General features: G+C 38.7%; 1 protein-coding gene and 1 pseudogene across 7 annotated transcripts in view; both read left to right on the top strand.

Moving 5' to 3' along the window:
* Positions 1–25,991, top strand: part of CDK14 (cyclin dependent kinase 14) — a 472,565-nt gene that overhangs the window by 57,039 nt on the left and 389,535 nt on the right. For 2 of the 7 annotated variants that reach the window (XM_077788157.1, XM_077788154.1), the window contains exon 3: positions 25,485–25,730. In XM_077788157.1, the coding sequence (XP_077644283.1) occupies positions 25,485–25,730 (246 nt within the window). Of the gene's footprint in view, positions 1–8,006; positions 8,078–8,497; positions 8,582–8,612; positions 8,921–9,033; positions 9,183–25,484; positions 25,731–25,991 lie in introns of those variants that run through there. The other 5 variants (XM_077788164.1, XM_077788165.1, XM_077788162.1 and 2 more) reach the window with 5 other exon arrangements.
* On the top strand, positions 2,540–5,163 carry LOC110482427 (pre-mRNA-processing factor 6 pseudogene; annotated as a pseudogene).

The raw sequence follows: 25,991 nt of genomic DNA, 5'->3' as shown, positions 1-25,991 counted from the left end.
TATTAAAACTTAGGAGGCTTCTTGAATTTTTTTATAGGCTACACATTTGCTCTTGAATAAACCTCTTGATATATAGATCTGTCCCAGCCCTCTGAGGCCACTGTGCTCCATCACATGAAAATCCATGTTCTTCTACTTAATAAGATCATAGAACAATAGAGAGTCTATTTTAGAACATATTGTAATGGGGTTCAGCTCTATGGTTATAGAAAGAGATGGTTTTGGGAGGGAAAAAAACCTCTTAGGTGCAATACTCTGTGAGGATAGGTGCTCTGTGAACATTTAAGCTGCAGCAGCTGTGCCACCACTAACTGTGTTCTGTGGAAGTATTTTTAACAGGATGTGGTAGAGGCTTTTCTCTTGTCCTTTCTGAAGTTTTTTATCTTCAGCAGTTCACTCCTCCTGAGATGCTTTCTATTTCTCACCTAAGAAGTCCTGGGAAAATAGATAAGCTGCTCAACATGCATTAAAGCTTTATCAGCTTCTGGACTGAAGTGCCCTTCAGTGAGAATGCCCAGGTGAATGCAACCCTCTTGTCTGAATTACTGAGATAAAAGAGGACAAGAAAAGCAGTCTGCAAGGGAGTAGCGACCCAGACTGTAAAGGGTTTTATAGGTCAAAACCAACCCTTTGTATTTAACCTAAGAAAGATGAATATTAGTGCAATACCTGCACTTCTGGTGCTTGTTTCCTGGGTCTACTTGACTCAGCATTGCATCACTTTGAGATTTGACATGCCTTTCTGTTGATCATCATTCTATGCCAATTTGATTAGTAGGGAACAGAAGTCTGGGTGAGTGTAGTGAAACCCTTTTCCATTAGGTTTCTAGACAAATTAGTTTCTAGACAAATTGAGCTGGAAGAAGGGGAGATGATTCTCACAGCTGCTTATCATATTTTATCATGAGAACCAAAAATATTCTTAAATCAGGGGTTACTTGAGTGTTTCTATTTAGTTTGTCAACCACTTGTTTAATCTCATGTCATGCCCCCATCTAACCCAGTGTTTTGCTATCATCAGATTTTCCAGTCATTGTGATTTGTGTGATGGTTATACATCTGTCACATGTGTTGTGTATGCCATGCAGAACTGGTAAAATATCAATTTTTGAGACTTAGAGGGGAATAGCAATTAACCCTCCAGGTAGGAGAGAAAGACATGAAAGAGGGATGAAAAACTGATGTATTAAAAAAAGTAATTTAGTTGAACTGCCAAAAGTTATCCAGGGATTTTGCAATATAGATTATTTGGATGATAAAATGATAATGGTATTTCTTGCTAATATGTATAAACGAATGCATATGAAGAAATTAACTGCAGCTATGCATATGTAATAGTCTAAACAAATTACATTGTTCTGAGTAAGAATTGTAGGATCATGGGATGATAGTGTGAAAATATTGATTAGGTGTTAAGAAGTACTCTGGAAAACAGGTAGACCTTCAGAAACAAATAGGAAAAGAAAGGAGAACAAAACCATAGCTGTCATGAAGTTATTGAAGGAATACTGTTTTTATAAATATGTTAAATATTAAGCCTCATAAAACAGAAATGATACAGTACATGTCCTTCCTGTGTGGGACCCCAGAGCTGGGTGCCGTGTTCCAGGTGGGGTCCCTCTCACCAGAGCAGAGCAGGGGGACAAAACCTCCCTGCCCTGCTGCCCACGCTGCTCTTGGTGCAGCCCAGGACACGTTTGGCTCTCTGGGCTGTGAGTGCCCATGGCTGGGTCATGTCCAGCCTCTCATCCACCAGCACCCCCAGGTCCTTCTGGGCAGGGCTGCTCTCAATCCTTCATCCCCAGCCTGTGCTGACACTGGGGTTACCCCAGCCCACGTGCAGAACCTTGCACTTCATCTTGTTGAACCTCATGAGATTCCCATGGGCCACTTCTCGAGCTTGTCCAGGTCCCTCTGGATGGCATCCTGTCCTTCAGGCATGTCAGCTGCACCACTCAGCTTGATATCATCAGCAAAATTGCTGAGGGTACTTGATCCCTTCATCTATGTCATTAGTGAAAATATTAAATAGCACTGGGGTCCCAATATGGACCCAAACCCAAAGCCTTTCATGTGAGTTTCTCGAAGTGAAAATGAAGGGAAGCTAGACTAATGAAGTGCTTTCAAAGAAAATGAGAATTTTGGTACGTGACATATTTAAACTTAAGAAAGAGATGAAGGTGAACTCATCATTTTGTGTTAAGTTTTAATTCATTTATAGAAAGCTTTTTTCTCCTAGCTAAAATACTGTGGATGACTTTGAAACAGGGCATCACTGAGCTTTGTTCCTCTAGGAGATCAGCTGTAGCAATATATGTAACACAAAAATGAAACTTTTTCAGGGATTCATCCTGGGATTTACACTGGTAGATATTAAAATCTAGTGTTATTTCTTTATAATTGTCTCTAAAGAAAAACTTTGTAAAGTGTCTCTCTAGTATTCATTAAAATTTGTGTCACAGAAATATTACTATTCTTTCCTGATTAGTGTGGTTTTGGTTGTTCCTTTTTTTTAAATTTTTGGTTTTTTAATGCAAACATGAGTATTGTCAGCTCTCTGGGTGTCCTGGGTTACATTGTGGGGTGTAACCAAACTTTGTATTCTACTCCCATCTACATGACTCCTGATGAACTGTTAATAGTGGGTTGTTTGCACCAGCTGCCCAGTGCACATCCAGCCCTAAGGCTGCAAGCTGGGTGCTTGATAAGGGAAAGGAGCAAACCCTTGGTAGCATGGCAGTGTTTCTTTTTCTCACAAATTGACTCAGCTGTCATAACTACACCCAGCCTAAGGGGTCCTTTCTGCCAATGGCTCAACAGCCCCACTGGGCAGCTGTAACCACCTAGGCCATCAAGGACTCCCCAAAATATGCTGTCACTTATAGGCTTATATCCTTCCATTATGAAATTCCCCACTCCAGGGAGGTGCTGGGCATTCCTGCCTGAATCTGACCATATATAAACTGGGCTCTTTAGGGTCTTGTGACACTGCCAAAGAAGCTAATCCTGGGCATGCCCACGCCCCTGGGCTCTGTGCTGGGGCTGGGCTGCAGAGCCACAGGTTTCACCACCCACTCTGACATCAGCCCTGCTTGTGGTGCCAATGACCCCATGGATGGCCATCATGCCCCACTGGGGAAGAGAACTGTGGGGGACCAGGTGAAGCAGAACCAGACAGCAGACGATGAAGATGGGAAGTTGAATGACACCAATTGTGATGATTTCAATGGCTACATTGAGAACCTGTTTTCAAGTGGCTCCTATGAAAAAGGTGATGAGGAAACAGATGCTGTTTATGTGGCTTTGGATAAGAGGATGGATGAAAGCCGAAAAGAGAGAAGGAAACAACAAGAAAAAGAGGAAATAGGAAAATACCATATGGAACCACCTACAAGTCAGCAGCAGTTCTCAGATTTGAAATGAAAGTTAGCAGAAGTTACTGAGGAGGAGTGGCTGAGTATTCCAGAGGTTGGTGATGGCAGGAGCAAGTGTCAGAGGAATCCTTGGTATGAGAAGCTGGCTCCTGTCCTTGACATCTTCTTTGGAAAGCATTTACAGTCTTCTGACTGTAAAAGTCTGAGAATCAGACTTCCATGGACCCACACCAGACACAATTTGGTGGATTTAATACTCCATATTGAGGGGGGATGAATATGCCATACCTAGGAAGAATACCAGGCTTGATGACACTTGGGACAGGTGAATTGGATATGAAGAAGATTGGCTAAGCTAAGAGCACCTTGATGGATACAAGGCTAAGCCATCTGTCAGGCTCTGTGAGTGGCCAGACGGTAGTGGACCTGAAAGGATATTTGAGAGACTTGAATTCAATGATTCCCACACATGGAGGAGATATTAATGATATGAAAAAAGCCTGTTTATTCCTGAAATCTGTCCAAGAGACCAATCCATGAGCCCAACTGGAGGAGGTCACTGGCAAACTCCAGGTGGCTTGAAACCACGTCTTGAAAGGAGCAGAGATATGCCATAAGACTGAAGATATTTGGTTGGAAGCTGCTCAGCTTCAGCCTGGAGATACAGCCAAGGTTGTTGTGGCCCAGGCCATCCAGCACCTTCCACAGTCATTCAGTATTTATATCGGAGCAGCAGAGCTGGAGATGGATATCTGTGTCAGCAAACGTGTCCTTGGGAAAGCCTTTGAGCATGTTCCAAACTCAGTGCACTTGTGGAAAACAACCATGGAGCTGGAGCAACCTGAGGATGCCAGGGTAATTCTGAGCAGGGCTGTGGAGTCCTGTCCAACCAGTGCTGAACTATGGCTGGCACTAGCAAATCTGGAAGCATGCAAGAATGCTCATAAAGTCCTTAAAAAAGCCCAGGGGAATATTCTGATGGATTGTCACTTCTGGATTACTGCTGCCAAACTGGAGTAAGTCAATGGAAACACCCAGATGGTGAAGAAAATCATCCAGATGGTGAAGATGACAGAGCCATCACATCTCAGGTCTTACAGGGTAGATCTCAAAGGGAACACCAGATACAAGATGCTGAGCAATGTGATAAAGCTGGAAGTGTATCCACATGCCAGGCATTCATGCGAGCTGTGATTGGGATTGAAGAAGATGATCAAAAACAACCTGGATGGAAATGCCAACAGTTGAGTTGCTCATAGTGCTCTGGAGCATGCCTGAGCCATTTATGCCTATTCCTTCCATTTTTCTTGAGCAAGAAGAACATGTGGCTGCAAGCAGCCTACTTTGAAAAGAACCATGGATCCAGAGAATCCTTGGAGGCTCTTTTGCAGAGAGCTGTTGCTCAGTGTCCCAAAGCAGAAGTGCTATGGCTCAGGGGAGCTAAATCTAAGTGGCCAGCAGGAGATGTGCCAGCAGCCAGAAGCATCTTGGCCCTGGTTTTCCAGGGCAGCCCCAACAGTGAGGACGTCTGGCTGGCTGCCATGAAGCTTGAGTCAGAGAGCAGTGAATACAAAAGAGCAGGGCGGCAAAGGCTCACAGCAGTGCCCCCACAGCAAGGGTCTCCATGAAATTTGTGAAGTTGGGATGGGTGCTTGGGAATATTGCTGCAATTCAGAAGCCCTGTGCGGAAGCCTTGAAGCACTATGAGGACTTCCCCAAACTGTGGATTAAGAAAGGACAAATTGAGGAATGAAAAGACCTTGTAGAGAAAGCACGGGAGACTTTGTAATGCAAACTGTATATGGAATCAGTCCCTAAATCCACAAAATCTCTTATTTGTCTTATAAGTTGCAAAACTAATTGGCACTATATTGCACTGTATTTTATTTCAGACAGTGACTTTTTAAGACAGCGACTTTGTTTCAGACAGTGACTATCTGATGCATACCAGATAATGCATCTGGTATAGTGCAACTGTTGGTATTGCAGAGCAAGTTTAACAACGTATTGTACTTGGAATAACATGTGCATTCCACTGTGCATTGTCATGCATTCCACTGTGCAATATTACCACTGCTTCACTTGTCATCTTAAGCTAAAAATTATTTTCTTTGCATTCAATACATTTGTATCATTACTGGATTGTTTTATTAAGGTCATGTCTTCTTGTACTCTGCATTCTAACTCAAACTAAACTCAAAATTCTCAGTTTAAGGAAGGGAGTAATATTTTAGATCATCAGTGGTAGCAAGGATATGAACTGGGGTTGGACAGGTGTTCTGTCCAGCACTCAGTTTCTGGACACAACTTCTTAAGTGTCTTGTTAAATAATTTCTTCATGAAATATTACTAGTGGCTTGTGAAGTGGTTAGCTAGATGTCTGAATGACTCGCAAGTAAATTTTCAAAAGTGTTCATTTTTCCTTGTATATTGAGTCTACAGTTGTCAAAATGGAAGGGTTTGTGTCGAGGAGCAGTAGCTCTCCTTAGCCATGCATTTTCTTCTATGAAGAGAAAATGGGCTCATATGGATATATGAAACTTTTACAAATTACTGCATTTGTTTATTACTTCTTGGAGAGGAGGGAAGTGTTAGCTGCCTTTCTCCCTTGCTCCCTGTCTCACCTCCTCTCAGATGATTCAGTGTAGACTAATGGAACTGGGATATTACTTTTAATTTCATTTTACTAGTGTGTAGTATGACCACATGGAACAGGAGTAACTACTGGCATTTTTTTACTATGCCATATTACTAAATGATGGTTTGCATTTTTAGTTAATTGACCATCAGAGCTGTGACATTGTGTAATTTGCCTGGTTTAAGTGTAGCAATTTGCTATCATCTTGAAAAGCTCCAAAGATACCTCCTTACAGGTGAAGAACTGCTCCCAAGTGCTACATAGCATTTTGCAGTCTGCCCTGGGATGAAAGTGTTGGCAAGACTTAAAGTACTGATAATGTGAAATTTGTACTTGCAGTTAGCTTCCAGGGAGAGTTTTAAAATCTAAATTGAACTTCATAGTTATTTGACTTTTTTTTTAGTTACTGTATTGAAACTTTTTTTACATTAGTTACTCTCCCCCCTCAGCTCCATTCTTAATTCTAGATAGCCTTTGCCTTCCAGCCAGGTTCTCCCAACCCTCGCTGTGGTAGCACGGACAGCAGCAGAGTACATATTTGTGCTCTAGCCAAGTTATGTTCAACTGCAGTCTACAAATGGTATTGGGAGTAGGGCATGGGGCTAGCAGAGGAGAAGGAGGGGAGTAAGAATAGTAGGGAATCAAGCAAAAATGCTGGATGAACAAAGACTTCCTAACAAGAGTCAAAGGTAAAAAGGAATTATACAGAAAGTGGAATTCAGAACAAGTAATGGGGAAGGAATACAGATGCATCTTCCAAGCATGTACTTACAAAAGACAAAGCCCACCTGGAACTGGATCTTTTGAGGAAGGTCAAAGACAAAGGCAACAAGAAGGACTTTAATAGATTTTTTTTTCATTTTTTTTCAATGCAGTAAAAATAATTGACTTTTAATTATGAGAGGTTTGTGTGAGTTGTATCTCACTGCAGAAGGGCCCTGCAGAGAGAGATTTAGACAAAGTAAGACCCCTTGGCAATGATCAGCTGTATGAAATTTGACAAGGGTGAGTGCCAGGTTTTGCATCTGGACTGGGTCAATTAAGTATGGACAGATAGGAGAATGACTGGAAAGCAGCTCTGCAGGAATGGACACAAATGTCTTCTGGCACATATTGGTCTCTACAGGGGCTTACTCACGATCTTTTTTTTATTTTTTCCTGAGCATCCTTCTGTCCTGTTCTCCCTCAGCCTCAGACCAATTTATTGTTGACAGAATAAGGCCAAGAATTGTAAACATTGTTAAAGTATTTTCTCATAATTTCAACTGGAAACTCTTATTTTATTCTGGGCCTCACACTTGAGAGAGGGGAGAAGAAAATGTTGTTCAAGAGAATGGAAGTTACGTTTTTCAGGAGATCTGAAGCCGCCTGTCTGGTTAGAAACCCAGCTAACAAACTGAGAACCTGTGACTAAGGTGACTACATAATTTTGGAATCATCTTATAGAATTTGCTTATGCCATTCAGTTTTATATGTTACTGGAGCCACTGATGCTAGGTTCAGGTGTGAGTTAGTATGTCAACATGTGTAAGTCTTGGTGACGATGGCGGGACCTGAGCAAATGAGTTGAGTTTGAGCACACTCTGCTTTCTTCAGAGTGGAACTCTACAGGGGAGCCCATTTCCTTCTGTGAAAGTTCTGTGATGAGGGTCACTGGAGCTACCTGGGGTGGAGCCAGGGCTGTGTTTTGCCTGCTAGTTCATTTAACCTCATCATTACATAAAAATGAAAAATATTTCAGGATGCTGAAGATGCCATCTCGACTGAGCTGCATGCTTCTCCTCCTGAAGGTTTCACTGATGTACACATTGCTATTCCCTATCCTAAGTATAGTCTGCCCAGTGCTCCCCCAACCCCAGGAGATTTCTGGGGAGCCAGGAGCCATCTGAAGCACAGGCCAGCAGGGGTTGCTCTAGGAGTAGGAGATGGAGAAGATGCGTTGCTTCCTTTTTGGAGAAGCCCTCTCTGAGGGTCTGCCCTCTCTGAGGGTTTACTCCTGCTGCCCTCTTGTCCCCCCTACCACACTCAAGATTTCTTGGGCTGAGTAGTGGATTCCCAGCACGGAGTAGGTGTCTATTGCTTACTCACAGCTTTGTGTATTTTGTGCATTCATAAATTAAATACGAAGTTTCGTCCTTAAAATGCAGAAACTAACTTGAGAGTTCATATTTTGACTGAATAAATGTAAAATAATTTTTAATATTTATTGCTTATGTAAAAGTGGACAGTGGTATTCATAGTTCTTGTTTCCAGGGGCCTGTAGATTATTTCTGTAATGTCATTTTGTCACTCTGGAACTTGCTGATATCTTTCAGGGCTGGGACAAAATTGAATTGGGAATGATTAGTTTCATCCTTTTATTGAATGTTGAGTTTTCCCCCTTAATTCCTGTGAAATCACCATTAGCTATTTCGGCTGCAGTTCTGTGTTGGTTGAGGCAGTGCTACACTGTAAATCAATATCTTTTCAAAAAGACTGCTGTAAATTGCCTAGATAGCATATGCATGGTTACTTTGGCTGCAATGCTGCTGCAGAGCCTGGATATTCTGCCTTTCTGGGAACTCCACAGGCAAGTCCATCATATATTAAAAAGAAAATCTTTTTAGGAAGAGCATAGCATTGCTGATGAAATTTAGACAGAGAAGTATTGTACCCTCGGTGCTCATCTGTACCTTTTATATTCTACTCCACTGGGATTACCCTGTCTTGAGGGATTTCTTTGTTTGCTGCTTTAGATTTCCCCCTTTCTTAGCTGTAGTACAGCCGTACCATTTCAGCTTGCTAGTGCAGAAAGATGTTGTGAATTCAGTTGCTGAATGAGCCTGGCCTGACTGCAAACACTAACATTGCTAGAGAGATGCCAAAGAGTTGCAGGTGAATCTGACGTGATCTGGGCAACAGCAGAACGGTAAAATGGGGCTTGTTTAAATATCTCTGGGATTAATTGGGTGCTGGGGTTTCCTGTTTCAACCTGAAGCCTAGTTATCACATGCTTCCAACTTGAGCAGGATTCATTCTGTGCATGTCAGGGTGGGTTTTCTCGGGAATGCTTAACATCCAGGCAGAGGGAGGCGGTGGGAAGCTGGGAACGCCACATGAGACCTCTCGGCAGCCACCCTGGTGAGATTCCCCAGCAGTGCTGCCTGCGGTTTGTAAATACCAGGGAAAAGGTAGGGGAAGGCTTAAAAGCGATGCTTTTCTTGGTACAGCTTTGTATCTCTCTCTCTGGCTGCCTTATTTATAATTGTATTAAGAGGATAGTATGGGCAGTTTTTCCCGATACATGCTTGGCTGAACGCCCTCTGGGATGAGTGAGTGAAGGACGTGATCAGCCACTTTTTCATCTCTGCTAACAAGTCTGTGCATCTTGCTATATCTGAATAAATGTCTGTAACAGTTACAGATTTGCTGGGTGGTAGAAGATAAAATTAAAATGATCCTTTATAGAAACATACTATTTCATGGATGTCAGAATATTTTTTTTGCCTTGTTAGAGTCTGTCATGATTTTATTCCTCCTGCACGTTGTCTTTATTTAATATAACAAAAAGTGAGGTAGTTTTTTTAGGTAGTCATTCTTGAATGCTTATGTAGGAGTGTGTTGACAGCGGTTTGGATCTTAGTGGAATATTTCAACATATGAAAGCCTAGAGCAGCAGCATGTTCAGGGAAAGAGAGGAAGAAAGGAGCAGCAGTTACCATTAGTACAAGACAGAAAGATTAAAATGTGGCCATAGTATGGAATTATTTGAATTATTTCTGGTGACTTAACTAACAGCTAGTCTGTTTCAGTTGTAGATCAAGCCATAGAAAACTAACTCTCAACAGAAATCTATTAGAACTAAACAAAAATATAGTATTTCACCATAAGTTCTACTATTTAAAGGAAATGAACTGTGGTAGTAACATTAGAGTGGTGAGAGATGGTTTTTGCTATTACTAGTTAAGGACAAAGCAAAGGGGCTTTTTCTAGAGGAGAATGCTTATCTTTATGCAGCGTGTGAATTATACTCCAAGAAGAGATCAGTTGTATATCAGTGTGGGATCAAATAACTAGTTTGACAGGGATTCATGTTTTCTTTTTTTTGTACTTGCCAATTAAAGGGCTCTTCTTCTTTGTCACCGAATACGATTAAAGGGTAAAGATTCAGTTCTATGTCAATTATTTCATGAAGGTTTCATTATTATTTTGCTGGAGTTCCTTCTTTAAAAATGCTGTATATACTGTGATGTAAGTGATGTGAGGTGGTCAGTTTCACACTATATACAACCTTAATATACACAGTTTTTTATCAGAAAGTAGAAATGCCTTTTTTGTTCTTCTTGTTGAGACTTACCCATAATGTTTCTATTGAAAGAGTTATTTCAGTTGTATTATTTTTTAATTATTTTTGTAAGTTTTCCTTTGCTTATATTGTCATACCTATTTATAAATTGTTAACCATTGTTTAATGAATAAAGGTAATCCAACCACTTGTGTTTGCCCACATATTGTACAACAAATGCAAGTCCAGGCATGAGGGATTTTTTTACAGCAAATTTTAAATTGTGTTTTTCTCTTAGTGTTATCTTTTCATCTACTTATATATGTGAAATTTGTTGTTTCCATCATCTTTCTAGCTCCAAGTGTTTCTTCTCCTCAAGCCTAAAGTCATCATCTTTGCTTGCTGTGTTACTACTGTCTCTGAGTTCTCATGTTTTCATTTTCTGAGCTTAAGAAAAGAAAAATATTTTTGATTTATTTTATTGATAAATAATATTCCTTGTAATACTTAGTTAAACACAGATCCCAAATTAACTAGCTGGAAAACTTAACTTAAAATGTGCAAAATGTGGCCAAAACTTAAGAATGCAGATGGGAAAGGGAAGAAATACATAGTTTAATAGGCTGATATTGCCAAATGCTCTGTGAATATAAAGATCTGTGTGTGAATCAGTTTTGTAGTGAGGCTGGGGTCTGTCACAGCAGGAAATAAGGGATTACCTGAAGAATGAGTGTTTCCCATAGTCTCCTTAGTCATCCTGACTCCAGGAAGAAAGAAATTCAAGGAGTTGTAGCTGAGCAGACAAAATATCATCAAGATCTCATCTACGTGCAAGGTTGGCAGCCATTGATATCCTAGAGCAAAAATGGCCACCTGTAAGTTTTTTCCCTTTATTTTTGTTATTTTGCTGTGTAAATCTAAAGCAAAATCAGTACTGAAAATCTCTAGAAGCAAATCTGCTCGAACAGATTTTGACATTTTCCCCTGGCACTGTTGGCATTGGTGGGCTGTTTGGCGGGTTGACCTCTGAGCAGGTGCCGTGTCTGTCTCAGACAGGCAGTTCTTCCTTCTCCCAGAGCCCCCACCAAAGAGAACATGGATAGAGCCATGAAGGGGCTGTGATTAGGCTGAAGAGCAAGGCTGCCTGGCTGGTCCCACAGGGCAGCTCTGCCGGGCTCCAGCTGTGGAGGCAAGCGGTGAGGGATTATTTTGGTTTTTTAAGGGAAATATTTGAACGGTGCCAACCTCCACTGAGCATTTGCCCCTGTGGATTTCAGTAGCTGCCCTGGGTGGGTCTTTGGAGTCAGCAGGAGGTGAGAGTGTGTGTGAGTACACAGCCGGGGGCAGGGGAGAATTTGGGGCATCACATTTGGCAACTTCGGTGTAGATGTGAGTGCAGATGTGCCCCTTAAAGGTCACAGGAACTGCTGAGCACATCCAAACACCTCTGTTGGGGTTATTTCCCTTTGAAGTCCCAGAAAGGCAAAAAACCTCAGCTGTCAGGGACTGCTGGGCACGGTTTGTAAACTGGGTTTGATAATATTAGCGATAAAATGTTCCTAAGTGTTTCAGGTATTGCTACAATGATAATTACAGTTTACAATCCCTGTTGAAATGAATAGGAGTATCCTAGCAAATATTACCTGAAGCAACGGAGAGCCTTTGCAATATCAGTTCTCCAAAACCTGTTCCTGAACTAAACAAAAGACTGGCTGGTATTCTTAGTTTGGGAAGAAAAGGTTAATTACTATTTTTTGAACTTCAGTTCCCTTAGATAGGTCTATACTGGCTTCCAGAATCTTTGATTAAGCTTTTTTCTGCTACCTGGTTAGTAAGGAATGCACTGATCATGTTAAGAATCTGACTCTTAAGGACTTTATTTTTCTTAATACTGTTATTACAATGTTAATGTCAGGACAAATTCTCCCAGTAGCAACTCCATCAGACCTTAAGTGCTCCTTCCACCTACATAGTGACTTCTGTGTTATGGTATGGTTCACTAAATACCTTTCTGTGACTGCTTTTTGCTTTTGACATAATTGTATTGTATATTGTCAGAATCGTTGACTATATGCATCTCTTTGATGTGTGGCATATTTTTCACTGATATATTTAATTCCACTCCCTAATATAAGCCTCTACATATTTCTGGATTTAGCAGTTTAGCAAAAAGCATGTAGTGAAAGAGTAATTTAACATAGAACTGAATGTTGAATTCAGGGGGGTGATTTTGTATTATCAACCCTATAAACACATAATTTTGCCTTTGTAGAAGTAACTTTTGGGTTTTCTCTCCATTGATGATGATCTTGCTCTTTTGTTTATCATATTCCTGGGTGGATGGGCTTCTCTGAAATTGCTGTATCAGTTCTGGACTGGCCTGCAGAGGTCACGGAAAAATGCAGTTTTATCTTTTAGTTGTATTTGTTGTGGTGTGCTAGTCAGAAAAGTGTGAGTGGAGATTTTTCTTTTATTTTGCAAATGTTTGTAGGATTTATTGTTGGAATTTTTGTACAATAATTCTAGAGCTGAATTTGCTATCTCATCCTGCTTACTAGTTCTGTTGCAGCTTCTGATTGAAAAATAACTTGATAAACTTAAGCTAGGTGTTATATAAATGTAAAATAACCTAAACCATAACAAATATCGTAGCAAACTTTTGATCCAGTCTGTATCATTCTATCCAGGAAATTGAATAGAATTTATGTCAGTTATATTTCAGTTTTGCTGTGTTTATGTTTGTAATTTAATATGAAATTATATACAACTTACCTAAAGAAGAAAATACCAAATGTTGCCAAGTTAGAAGTGGGGAAGTAAAACCACTAGAAAAAAGCATAATGTCTGTTATATATTGTGAAATCTTAGCTTCACTTAATTAATTTCTGATGCTTTTCAGTCTACAGGCTTAGAGCATTTGAATATGTCCTTCACCATTTTATTAAATCTTTGTGTAAGTACACAGGAAATATATTTAAACCATTAGAGAGCATGTGTAAAATAGGTTTGCCCAGACTTCCCTGTAAATAGTGGGGGTTTTAATGAACAAATTGGTTCATTATTGAAATATTGTTAAGTATTGGCTATAGAAATTTTATTTTAATGTAATGCAGAAGAGTTGTCTTGAAAAGTTCTACAGTTTAATAATGGATTGGTTGGTTTTGCTGCTGCCTAGGATAGTAGTGGAACCAGCCCCCTAACTTCCAAGTTTGCAAGGAACTTTCTGTGTCTGGCAAAGTAGTCCGTATACATAAAATTATATGATTATAAAATGTGATTGTACTGCTGGTAGGCAGCTGTGCAGGGTAAGTTATGCAAAATATCTACAATCACTCTCAATTTTGGGACAATTTTGCCATGAGAAGATCAATGTTCTGTAAGGTTGGAGGGTTTCTTACTCTGATGTTCTAATGATAGATGTGATTTTTGACCAATTTGATTCTCAAAATTTGTTGTTTGTTGAAAGTGATTCATGATGAACTCACAGCTTTGAAGGTGCAAATTGCCACCAACTGCAGAAGGCTTGGTTGCTTTGTACTGTTACAGCTTATTCTTTAAAATTCATTTGAGCACAGTCCTAAGTCTACTATAGCACATGTTTTGGCTTGAATACATCAAAGAAGCAGCAGTGATTTTCACTTCTCTGTTGAAATACATAGGTTTTTTTGTTTTGTTTTGTTTGTTTGTTTTTTTTTTTAATAAGCATTATCTCTATGCTGTTCGTAGAATTCTCATTATAAAATTGTAGCCATCCTTCTTATGATGAGCTCTTCTCAGTATAAGCTTGCAACCTCTCCATTTTAAGTTTTATACATCTTGGCAAGAAAAGATATACTAGTATTCTTCATATTCTGAGTAACTTAATAGGTGATAATTTTCAATTATGCTCCTGACTAAATTCTGAATTGTAGGATATGGCATATTTTCCAGTGTAGCACATTATACACTGAAAAGCAGGTTTCATTATGCTCTCTTACACCTTTTTGCTTTGAAAGTTATTGTGCTGCTGCAAGTCTGGCAAACCTGTGGTAGCTGCTAGAAAATTCCTTTGAGACTTTTCATTCAAGTTTTATAGAATTCTGTAACCAGGTCATTTGTCTGAGGGGAAAAAAGCCAGAAAGAACAAGTTAAAAAAAAAGAAGTCAGGTGTATATGAAATCCAAACATAGATGAGGACTTTTCATTTAATTATTTGTGAAACTGGGTTTCTCATCCTTGTCTGAACTCTCAAACTTCCATGAAAGAAAGCAATGGCAGAAAGGTCATGGATGGCTGTTACTAAGATTTCAGGGAGACTGAGTTGGAATGTAGGTTATTCAGATCTTGGAAGATTCCTTGCACAAGAGAATAATGACAAAGTTGAAGCTCTTTTTCTGCCTCTACCTTTATAGTGTGCTGATTTGATAGAGGATACTTTGTCAAATTCAGTGGTTTGGAAGATAATATGTAGAAGAGCAGAACTAGAAACGCTCAGAGAGCTTGTCTTTCCTCGTGACATTCATCTGCCTTGGAAGCTGTATTTCTCAACCTGTAGGGTTGTTGACCTCAGGGATGAAGCAAGTAAGAGAGTAAGAGCAGGAGAGATTTCTTTCTTGGTGCTAAAATGAAACTTTGAAATGCATTGGCAGAATGAACCAAGCAACTCTCATTCCTTAGTTTATTGTCTGGCTTTTGCTAAAGAGAGTTGAAAAGAAAGGAAGAAACAAGAAGAAAACGGGGAAAGGAATGAAGTAAGTAGATTTTTATTTTTTTAATGAAGGCCGTGATCTGAAGGAAAAAGAGCCAAACTAATTTACCATTCTAGTTTTGAATTATTTCTTGCAAAGCACTTTTAAAACATCTGCTGAAGCTAATGTGAGAGTGGCATTGATTTGTTAATGACCATGCAACATGCATGCTGCTTCATTGCAATGAAGGGTGTCATCACACCAGACAATAGGTAACTGCAAAACCTTTCCACCTGCAAATGTGTATATTTCACAAAGATGATTACATGACCTATCCCCTTTGTCTTTTAATTTTAAAAGTGCTCTTCAGCATTTATGTGAAGATCATATATGTGAAAGGTCTGAGTATTTTGGCTTAAGTCTTATACTGCCAGTTGCAATGACCAGATCTCACCAACAGCTGCGTTTTTGTTGCACTCCCTGCTTGTAAGAGAACAGTTTTTTTTTACTTTCAGTCTGATGTACTTGATGATAACTGTGACAGAATCAAGAGGCTTGCTAGGGATAGGCAAAGCAGCCTAAAGGAACCTGGTAGAACCTATTTTCAAGGCATGGAGTTGTTTACAATTTATTTTCTTAAAAACCTTACTAACAGCCTCAGAATCTAGCAAGAATAGGCATTTTGTTGTCAAGTCTCTCAAGATTTCTCACACTTGAACTTGGCAGTGGGAAGACTTACTGCATTTATGGATATGCCTTTGATAACTTCATGATCAGGGGGAGTTTAGGAGGATAGAATAAAATTGTAAACCTGTAAACTCAGAAAGACATAATATACTATTTGCACAAAACCACTATTAATGCTCTTATGGAAAGAAAACTGTATAAACTAGCACTGGCACATGTAGCCATCTGTTGGAGCAGGAGGCTGATATGGAAAATGGATTGAAAATATTTTTTTCATCTTTATTTTTAAATCCTGTTCATATGGTTACAGAGGAGGATAGACAACAGATACAAGTGGGTAACTAAGTAAAAGAATATAAAAACCACCTGTCACAATTTCTTGGGAGAGTGTTTATGTTCAGACACTTTATCCACCGCCTTTCTGGTTACCAAGGCATCCTTGGCTCGTGCCTGGCACTGGAAGCTGCCTCTCCCACACTGACATCTCTACTGATCCTCAACTGTGCCCTCCTGCTTGATTTTTTGGAGAAGTGACCCTCCTACTTTTGGATGCAGCAAATCTGGACTCAGCTTAATGGAAGCAGCAGCCTGGTTGCAATTTCAGGAAAGGTTTGCATGGCACATTGAGATACATACCACTGTGACAAATGTGAACAGTGCAAGTAAAAGGAAGAATTTATTTGCCAGGCTTTATTACTAACACAGTTACTATATTTTGAGGCATCAGTACAGAAATAGAGCAAAATGCCCCTTTAGATCAGCTCTGTTGAGTTTCTGTCTCTTTTCATGAGTGTTAGAGGCTGTCAGGACTTCGGTGTGGCCTTTATCTGAGACCCTGTCCTTAGGTGACTCCTCCTGACATCTCTTGTCACAGAACAGAGTTTTGCTTTGAGGACATATGTAGACTTTTATAGACCTAAAATCTATTTAGGTCTAATGCAGACTCTCTTGAAAAATGGACCTTTTTTTCTCTTCAAGGAGAGGAACATCAACTTTAATGGATTGGAAACTCACTTTTCTGAAGTTAGGCTGTGCTATGAACAGAAAAAAAAATTAGAAATAAATGCTCAGCTTCTCTTTACCATGTTGATGGCACCTAAAATAATTCCTGATTTCAGGATTGTGCTTGATTCAGAAATTATGCTAATATTTAGGTATATAAAGTTAGCAGTATAAATATGTACTGTATTGCAGTTCTTGGTGTGTTGGTGGTGAAAGCAAAGACTTGTGTAACCAGTTCTAACGTCTAGTTTAAAATGTAATTTTTCTTGATGCAGGTAAAAATGTTTTCAGGTTTTTATGTAACTGGGATTCCTACCTCAAGTCTGATCAGTTGGTCTTTCTATGAGAGTGACTTTTTTCTCACTTGGCAATTCAGCAGAGACATTTAATCAGCTCATTGAGTTCAGTGTTTCAGACAAACACAGAGAATTAATGTCAGAGCTTCTAGTTCAAAAATTCTCCCATCTGGCACTTCAGTGACCTTTTTATATTTGCCTTCTTCCATATGACAATGACAGTTGGTTTAACATCAGCTTTGACTTTGGAAATAAAATGTCCATTTTGGGTGAGTGCCTTTGAGATGAGCTGTGGGAGGTGTATGAGTAAGTTTGTGGTAGGTACAGCAAGGAGCAGAACATATCCCCAGATACCATTTCCAGTCTCTGAGCTCTGTTTTCAGTTGCATTTGCTAGCTCATACCTAGCATTGCTAGCAATCTCTGTAGCCAATTATGTTAAATAATTATTACCCAAGAATATGAATTATAGTTCTGGGACACAGAGAGAGGCCATTGGGAGAGGAAAAGAAGTGTTTTATTTTACAACCATTTTTTCTTTTATCCTCCTTCCTTTCTACCACATCCCTATTTTTTTTTTTTGCCATCTTTTACTCAAGTACTCTTTCAGCTTCTTTTAGCTGTGCCCATCAAATGTTCAAACCAAAGGGCTGGTGTAGGTGATTACAGGGAGAGGTGAGTGTTCAAGGACCTCTTTCAAGTGTGAGCCTGATTGCACTGGTAGCTCTGGTATGAGCTGGCTGGTGATGTCGTGCAGCATTACATGCTCTACTTCCCCTTTCACAATTTTATCCGCTCCCTTATCTCATCTCTTGCTCTTCATGGATCTTTTCCTGTATTGTAGAGTTCTCACCAACTGAACTCTCTTCTCAACCTGTGCATCTTTCTGCTTGTGGGTGCAGCAGTCATTTGCTGACCCTCTCTTGGGGAGGATGGAGAGTGCTACCAGATGGACCAAGAAGAAGCAGGCAAGGCTTTTGTTTAAAATGAGAAAGAGCCTCCCTATTCCTTTGTTCTGCAAAGAGAATGAATCTGCAGATAGCTGCATTTTTATTCTGAACAAAGCTGCTTATAATACTCCAGAACATTCCCAAACTGTGTTTTATAAGTAGCAAATGTCAGATTCCAGGGATGCCAAAATCTGCAGATGACTTGTGTTCTCAATTGCCATGGTACCAAAGCATGATAGAGAATAACATGCTTATAAAAGGTAATAAAAACTTGTATCCGGATAGGATTTTTCCAGTGAAAATTAATGGCAGACTTTCTAAGCAATTCAGCTGTTGAACTAGTAGTCACTTAAACCATATATATTCTTTTCTTTATACGTCTCTCAGCTAAATGCAACTGCTCAGTCTTACTGTCTGTAATAATGAGATTGTTGCACTATTTCCGGTGGGCTTTAGCTCTACGAATTATAATCTATATGTTTATAACTTTTCCCTTAGAAAAGCCCAAATGCTTTACAAGCTTAATTAGCACTCCCAGTTTCTGCTTGTGATAGGGGCAGGATCACTGTGTGAACAGGAAAATGGAATTGTGGTAAAGTTAAGTGACTTCTTTACCTCACATTAAGTAATTTTACTTTTTGTTTTTCTTACTACATGCTAGATCTTGGGTTTCCCTGTATCTGCTCCTTTAATACTGTATTTCCTGGAATGGTGTAAGTGGGTGGAATTCAGATATTTCCTTCAGATTTTTCAGTAGCAGGTTTGGATGTCCACTCTGGTATTTACCCAGCCAGTCACTTTCCCCCCCAGATTTACACTGTGGCAATAAGCAACAGAAAATAGTAGATTGTAATTTAAAAATATTTTATGTAAGTCTGTATCTACTGGATGACCAAAGTAAGCATTTGTAGTGTTAAATGTAAGAATTAAAACCCAGATATAATGCATCTTCCTGAAAGATGTGACGAGTTTCAGAGTAGGGTGTCTTTACACTAAACAAACATTTTAAACTTTTTTTCTTCTGTGTGGTAGGATATCTGACCTGTTCTGCCAGAATTGGTTGTTCTTTGTTACTGAGAATATCTTTATTAAAATGAATAGATTTCACTCATATGGGACAGTCTGTATTTTACTAAGTACCCAAACAGGTGATTAACTCCTGGTCATTCATGACTGTTTAAAAATTCATGAACTGTAAGACTATAAATTACTTACATGGTTTATTGGATCAGTCTCACTCTTTTCAATGCTATATGACTTTAAACAGTAAATGAACTAGTCTAGCAACCTTTAATTTTAAGAATCCTGCTTCTTTGGGAGATCTTAATTTTGATGACAGTGATGAAGTGAAAAAATCTTGACTTGAAACTGTATCACAATAACTACATCTGATATACCATTTATTATTTTCATATTAATCCCAAATGCAGATTAAGGAGTATTGCCTGAAATGAGATTTAAGGTGATTCAAAGAGGCATCTTTATTTAGAAATGGTTCTATGAATGATTATACTAATTTTTATTTATTTAATGGGGCTTATTGTGAAGCTTTATACATGGAGAAAAATTACTCTTGTGATTTCAGTCTCTTAACTTCAGCAGTATTCCCTATGGGAAAAAAATTGTTTAAATGCTGAAATTGTGTTTTAAGATATGGTAAGTACCATGATGTTAGGGTGGAGGCTGTAGCCCCATGGTCCATACTGACATAATGATGACTAAGGTTCTTTATCCTAGAGCAGCCTTGGGATCTTCTCAAATTGACTGGGAGACTGGGCAGGAGGAGCAGGGAGCATGTCCAGGCTGTGTTGTTGTCATACATTGTCTTCAGATTCTGATCCCCAACTAAGAAAGTTGCAAAGTATAAACTATGTTGTGGGTTTTTTGTGGTTCTAATATGGGAATCTCTCTCTTGAATATTCTGTCTCTTTTTACCTTAAATAAACAAAAAAAACCCACAAACACTAAACTTTTAATGTCAAGCTGCACTAACTTTTGTGATGCTGCATGTAATTTTGCTTTACATTGCCAGAATCTGTGATAGCTCAAGTAATTAACATGAATATTCTGATTTTCTAGATAAATCTTCCTTGTGTGGTTTCTTTTAAAAGTAGACAAGAGCTCTTCAGGTACCTGCAAAGTGGCTGTTTGCGCTATAGGTTTTAAGTGGCCAAATGTCTCATTATGATGTCTCGTTTTGTCTTAAGTTTTTCAGTTGAGACTGAGGAAATAATTCTGGACAAATTTTAAAAGTAGGTTTAATTCAGTAATTAAGAGTATGGAGAATGTGTATGTCTTGGCAGCAGAATGTGGGACAACTTGAGCAAGTACAGTTGTGTATTGACATTAATGATCCATACGTGAGAAATGTAATGGGCAGGATACTCATGGAGAGGTGCTTCTCTTGGAGCACTCCTGGGCTGAAAGGGATCTTTTTTCCAAGATCTGGAAATCAGATTTGGGATCAAGGACTCTCAGCTGTTAATACTGTTGCCTCACTGAGTAGGAATAGTTACTGCTATTTTCTGGATTAAATATTTTCCTACAAGATACCAAGTGCCTGGGCAGTTTCTGAGTGCTCCTTTGGAAGTGTTATTCCAAAGAGTAACTTCAAACACAAAAAATTATTTTCTGTAGGACCACTTTGTTTTTGGTGTAGAAAAGCAAATCTCTTTAAAGGGAGACTGGTATTGGAATGTAGCCTTTTCACAATTTTCATCTTAGACCCAAAGCAGAGACTTTGGGGATGAATGTTCTACCTGTGAAATTTTTTGGTGTGAATACCATGCATATTATTCTCATTGTTTTGTGTTCCTTTTTTCCTATCTAGATTTTTTTTTTAGTATCATCTGCTCCTTGTCTTGGCCCCTCTCCTGCCACTTTTGCCAACATCTACTTTTCACCATGATTCTCTGAGATACTGAGATTCCTGTGAAGTGGGAACCTTGGTGACAAAGCAGCTATTTCCTCCCTTATTTTTCATGTCTGGGGCCACCTAACATGCCCAAAGTTGGAAGTGGTGAATAGTCCAGTGAATTCCTTGAGCTCTTTATATCTGATATAAGGTTTGGAAGGATAGTAATATTTTCTTATTTATTGATTATGTAACAATCCGTACATGATGCAGGTATTTTTGTGTATTCCCTGTTAAATGTGTGATAATTTATAGCTGTTAAGTGTAAGCTGATTGGCTTATTTTAAAATCCTGTTTTCTGTAAAGAAGAGTTAAAGCATAAATGAAGATCCCATACCTCTGTTCCTCATAATTATGAGATCTGCTGGCAAAGATACCCCATCTGAAAGAGATAAGTGTTGTTCCATAGCCCTACTTTTAAAAGCCAAATTGTTTTGGAAATAGTTTATACCTCAGAAAATTTTGCCTGGAATGTAGTTTGTGGTGGGAGAAGTACAAAATTGTGGCAGTAACTCCTGAAGGGGAAAGAATCACTTCAAGTGTTGACATACCTTAATGTTTATTATATGATTACTTGTTTTAAAGAAATGACAATTAAAACTGGTAATGACTCATGCAGTTGGCTAGACAGAGCTTTCTTTAAATGCATGGAACTATTAATACTGAAAGTTTCTTCTCCTTGATTGCATTATATAAATCATAATTGTCATCCTGCATATTACAAAACAAGGTATCACTTGTGACCTCTACATACATTTGAGGTCAATGCTTTTAATAGTTAAGGTGCCATTGAATATTACAACTTCATGTAGCACCAGTTTTTGACTGTGGTGGCATTTACAGCATCTCAGTGAGTGTCTGGGCTATACTGTTTTGACTATGGCATTACATAGGTGGGGAGAGCTAATGAATCATAGATACTGACTTCCTATATGAAATGGCTAGTTTCACTTTGCTTTTTATTCGGATAACTGTAGCTAAATTAGATATTCAACAAAATCATCTGCTTTTGAGGCTGCATTGGAAAAAGATAGTTTCCATAACTTTCTGGATTGTTATCTTCATTGAGGTGACTAGAATTATTCTGTGCATAAAAGAAGGGTTAATAAAAGAATGTTGTCCATCTGAAGAACCTGTGACTTTGGTAGATAGAAAGAATGAAATGGGGTGAAAAGAAAAGTCTGGTCTTAGAGGTGAGAGAATGTACTTAGAGGGAAAGTCTCTCTATCCCAGAGGATCACCCAGGACCATCCAAAAATTCTGAAAATGAACCATACTTTATTACAAATACTTTATTACAAATACTTTATTTGTAATAAAGTAATTACAAATAAATGTGCTTTATTCCAAATACTGTGCTTTAACTGGAAAATGGTCCTTAATTCTCGTATACAAAAAGAAATCTGGAAATGAGGAGGTATTTTAGGCTTCTCACTACCCGCAAGGAGCTACCAGGTGGTAGACACTGGTTTGCAAGTCTAACACCTACTGATGATAAGTATTTGTATATATCCTTTGAGAAGTTGAAATTTATAAGCAGAAGTTATACTGTACAAAGGAAAATTATATTTGAAAGGCTGAATTAGGGTAAAAAAATTGAAATCCATAATGTTCCTAAAAGCAATATAGTCAAGCTGGTGAAATCTATGATAATTTTTATGAAGAGGAAGACTCCCAAAATAAGTTATGTTTCAGTTTTGCGTGGCAAATTGTTGCTTTCTTGCATGATAGACCTCTGCAGAATAAGTTGTACCCTTAGCTGGAGCACAGGAGCAGCTGGTCAGCACTCCTGCTGACCCAGGGCAAAATCTGCTCTACTGTGGTAGCTTAACCTTGCTGATGGAGGGAAACCTGAAACCACAATGAGTTTGTGACCTTAAGCTGGTTACAGCCAGTGCTCAGTGCTGAACTTTTAGACCTGGTCCTTTCAGATTTTACAGAACAGAGTCTCAGACTGAAGTTGGCCTGTCAATGGACTTGGCCTGTCAATGGCAGAATGTAAAACAAATGCATAAATATTGTTTCTCTTCAGTGTTTTATAGGCAAGGTAGACAATTTGGAAATGTGTACCCTGCAACAGCAGTGTAAGCTTAGCTTTGCTGGCTTCAACAGTGCGCTCTGCTCAGCAGCCATTTGGAGAGAATGCTTTGTTTCTGTCAAGGAAGTATTGGTATCGGTGAGAGGGAAGTGATTTATTAAACCCCTTGTCAGCTCTGGCAGGAGATGTGCTGCAGTTGCAGAACAGGCAGATGGGCAGAGTGAGCAGCCTCTACTTTTGCATTTCTCTGCAGTCCTCAGGCTTTTCCATTAGTGACTGTGGTATCCAGCCTGTGCATCCACCAAGGTGTTTGACTTCTGAGTGGGGAGCTGGTTGGTTGGGGAGCTCATCTTGGTTTTAGTCATTTGCAGTTTGGAAGTTGGCTATTAGAAAATGATAGAGGGGATTTTTGTCCTACTCCAGATTCAGCCAAGTGGCCTGAAGGCTAGAGTGCCTCCCTTCAAAATCTAAATTGCAAACTATTAATGCTTTCAGTTACGGCAATAGTAGCACGTACTTACTTGGTCCGTGTTAGACCTAGACATGGATATTTTTCCAGTGGAGAAAGAAATCAGAAGCAGCATTCATGGCATTATTATCTATAATATATTTAATATATTTATAGCTGTGTATTCCAAATATTTTAATCTGCTACAGGCACCTTGCTAACCTGAAAGGAAGACGAGTACCACTTTGGAACTTTTTGCCCATATCTCCTGCCCCTGTTTTCTAGATCATAGGGTACCAAATGCTGAGAAATACTTATTACTGATATATTTTGCATCCATGTTGATTAAGCAACATGGAAGTGCTGCTATATTAACAGTGATTTCAATTTACATGATTTTAAAACATCTTTGTTGGTAGCAAGCATTGCAAGAATATGGAGGTGACAGTGGGAAGTATGTGGATACATGTCTGTGCATATGAGTTGTTTTAAGGAAAAGAAACAAATTAGTTCTACAAGATAACTAATTAAAAACTCCTTGCGCTGCAGCTGTTTATCTTTTCTTTCTGAAGTAACAAACCAAAATTACATAATTGTCTTAATTTAAGCCCAAAAAAATTTTATCATTTGGAAAAAAAGGGGATATTTCCTTTTCTCAAGGAAGTTATAACTTGGTGAAGTTCTAATCTTGGAGAAATCGCATTAGTGAGAAGAAATGCGAACCTTTGTAATGTCTGCTTTGTGACAGTAGTGATGACCTTCATTAGAGTTGACCTGGTATATGATCATTTGGCCAGATGGCATAATGCAAGAAACATAATTTAAATTTTTAATGTAGAAATCTTTCATCTACTGTTACAGCGGATCATTAAAAAAAAAAAAAAAAAAAAAAAAAAAAAAGCTAAACTCCACAAGGTGTAGTCACCAGTATTTCTATAAACAATTGGAGTAAGTTGGATTTCAAGGCACAAAATGCCTCTGGAAAAATGGCAAAGAATAATTTATTTGACACGTTTTTGGAGACACTTTGGAGACACTTTGCTTTAGGAAGGAAGACTCCTGATTTAATGGCAAATTTAATGTTTTCCTTTTCTTTTTATATTAACTGTTTTAGGATAACAAGTTTTCAAAAATTAGTATAGATTATAGGTGCTTGAACGTAGTATTAAATTGTTTTTATATGAACAGTTCAATTGACAGCAAATTAACACTGTCTATCCCTAAACACATGCAAATGTCATGTAAGAAGTAAGTTTTAGATTACTTTGATTGTCTTAAAATTTAGAAAGTCTCTTGGGTCTGCTTGCATCACACTTCATAACTTTTCCCTGTAGCCTGAAAGCTGAAATTATTTCTTTTGTTTCCAAGTAAAAAGTCAAGTCTCTTATGGGTGACAACAGAAACTAAGGCTTCCAACACAACCACTCACCAACAGTGTAATTAAAAAAAACGTCATATGTATTGAAATGAAAACCAGAAACATACATGACTGGAGTATCTAAAAGTGCTCTTCTGCTTGTTTAGTTCTTTTGAACTAACCACAGCACATTCTGATAGCTCAAGCAGCGTCAGTCTGTAGAGCTTGGCAGAGTTGTTCTTCACAGTAACAAAGCATTGAACTTCTGTGCTTTAGTGTGCCATTAAGCTGCAGTCTCACGTTTCAGTGCCTGGGAATTGATTTACTGATTTGATTTTCTGAGACATATGGTGATAATAATAATAACACTGTATAAGCATTATTTAAAAATATCATAATATACCGGTATTGAATCTTTGGAAAGCCAGCACCAGCCAGTGCATATACAAACTACTATCATTTATTTTAGTTTAGTCTCATCCAATTTTGAACAAATGGAAATCAATACTGCTTGTGGATATCTGTGGCTAGATTGGCAAGAGAAGTGAAGTGGCATTGCTGCCAAGAACACATTGTACAAGAAAACACAAATGTTTGAATTTATGTATGTCCCTCTTTTGCCTTCCTTTTCCAGGATCTTTCAGTACATTGTACAAAGATAGGCTTTTAATAGTTATTATTGTGATGTGGGTGTCCCCTGTGTAAAATGCATGTGTTGTTTTCAATTTTAACTTAGAAATAGAAAGTGAATGCTTATAAAGTTCAGTGCCTTTTTTGATGTTGGCTGGTGCATTGAATGATATCGACTTTAAGCCTGTTAGAGTCAACAAATGATGTTTTTTTTTTCCAGATATGTGTCACAAAGATGTCTACACGGAACTGCCAGGGAATGGATTCAGTGATCAAACCTCTGGATACAATTCCTGAGGATAAAAAAGTTCGGGTTCAGAGGACACAGAGTAGTTTTGATCCGTTTGAGAAGCCAACTAATCAAGTGAAGAGGGTTCATTCAGAGAACAACGCTTGCATTAACTTCAAAACTTCATCTGCAGGGAAGGAGTCACCTAAAGTCAGGCGGCACTCCAGCCCCAGCTCTGTAAGTGCACTGTCCTGCTACCTCTGCGTGGGCCACATGGTGGAATTACGGGCACCAGATTAAGGTTTTCTAGCTTATGAAAGGATTGTTTACTTGGAAACAACAAAGGAAAAGGTCATGGCTGCTATGAAATATGTTTTCCATATATATTTGTAGTGTTATTAATGAAATAGAATCAGAAAATAGAACTTGAAAAAGAATATGATGTATTAATTCCTTTCAGATGTTATTTAGGGTGTCTTACAGGATTTCTAAGCATTT

This window comes from Lonchura striata, chromosome 1, assembly GCF_046129695.1.
Source record: "Lonchura striata isolate bLonStr1 chromosome 1, bLonStr1.mat, whole genome shotgun sequence".
Classification (NCBI taxonomy): Eukaryota; Metazoa; Chordata; class Aves; order Passeriformes; family Estrildidae; genus Lonchura; species Lonchura striata.
This window is presented reverse-complemented; position numbering and strand designations above follow the sequence as displayed.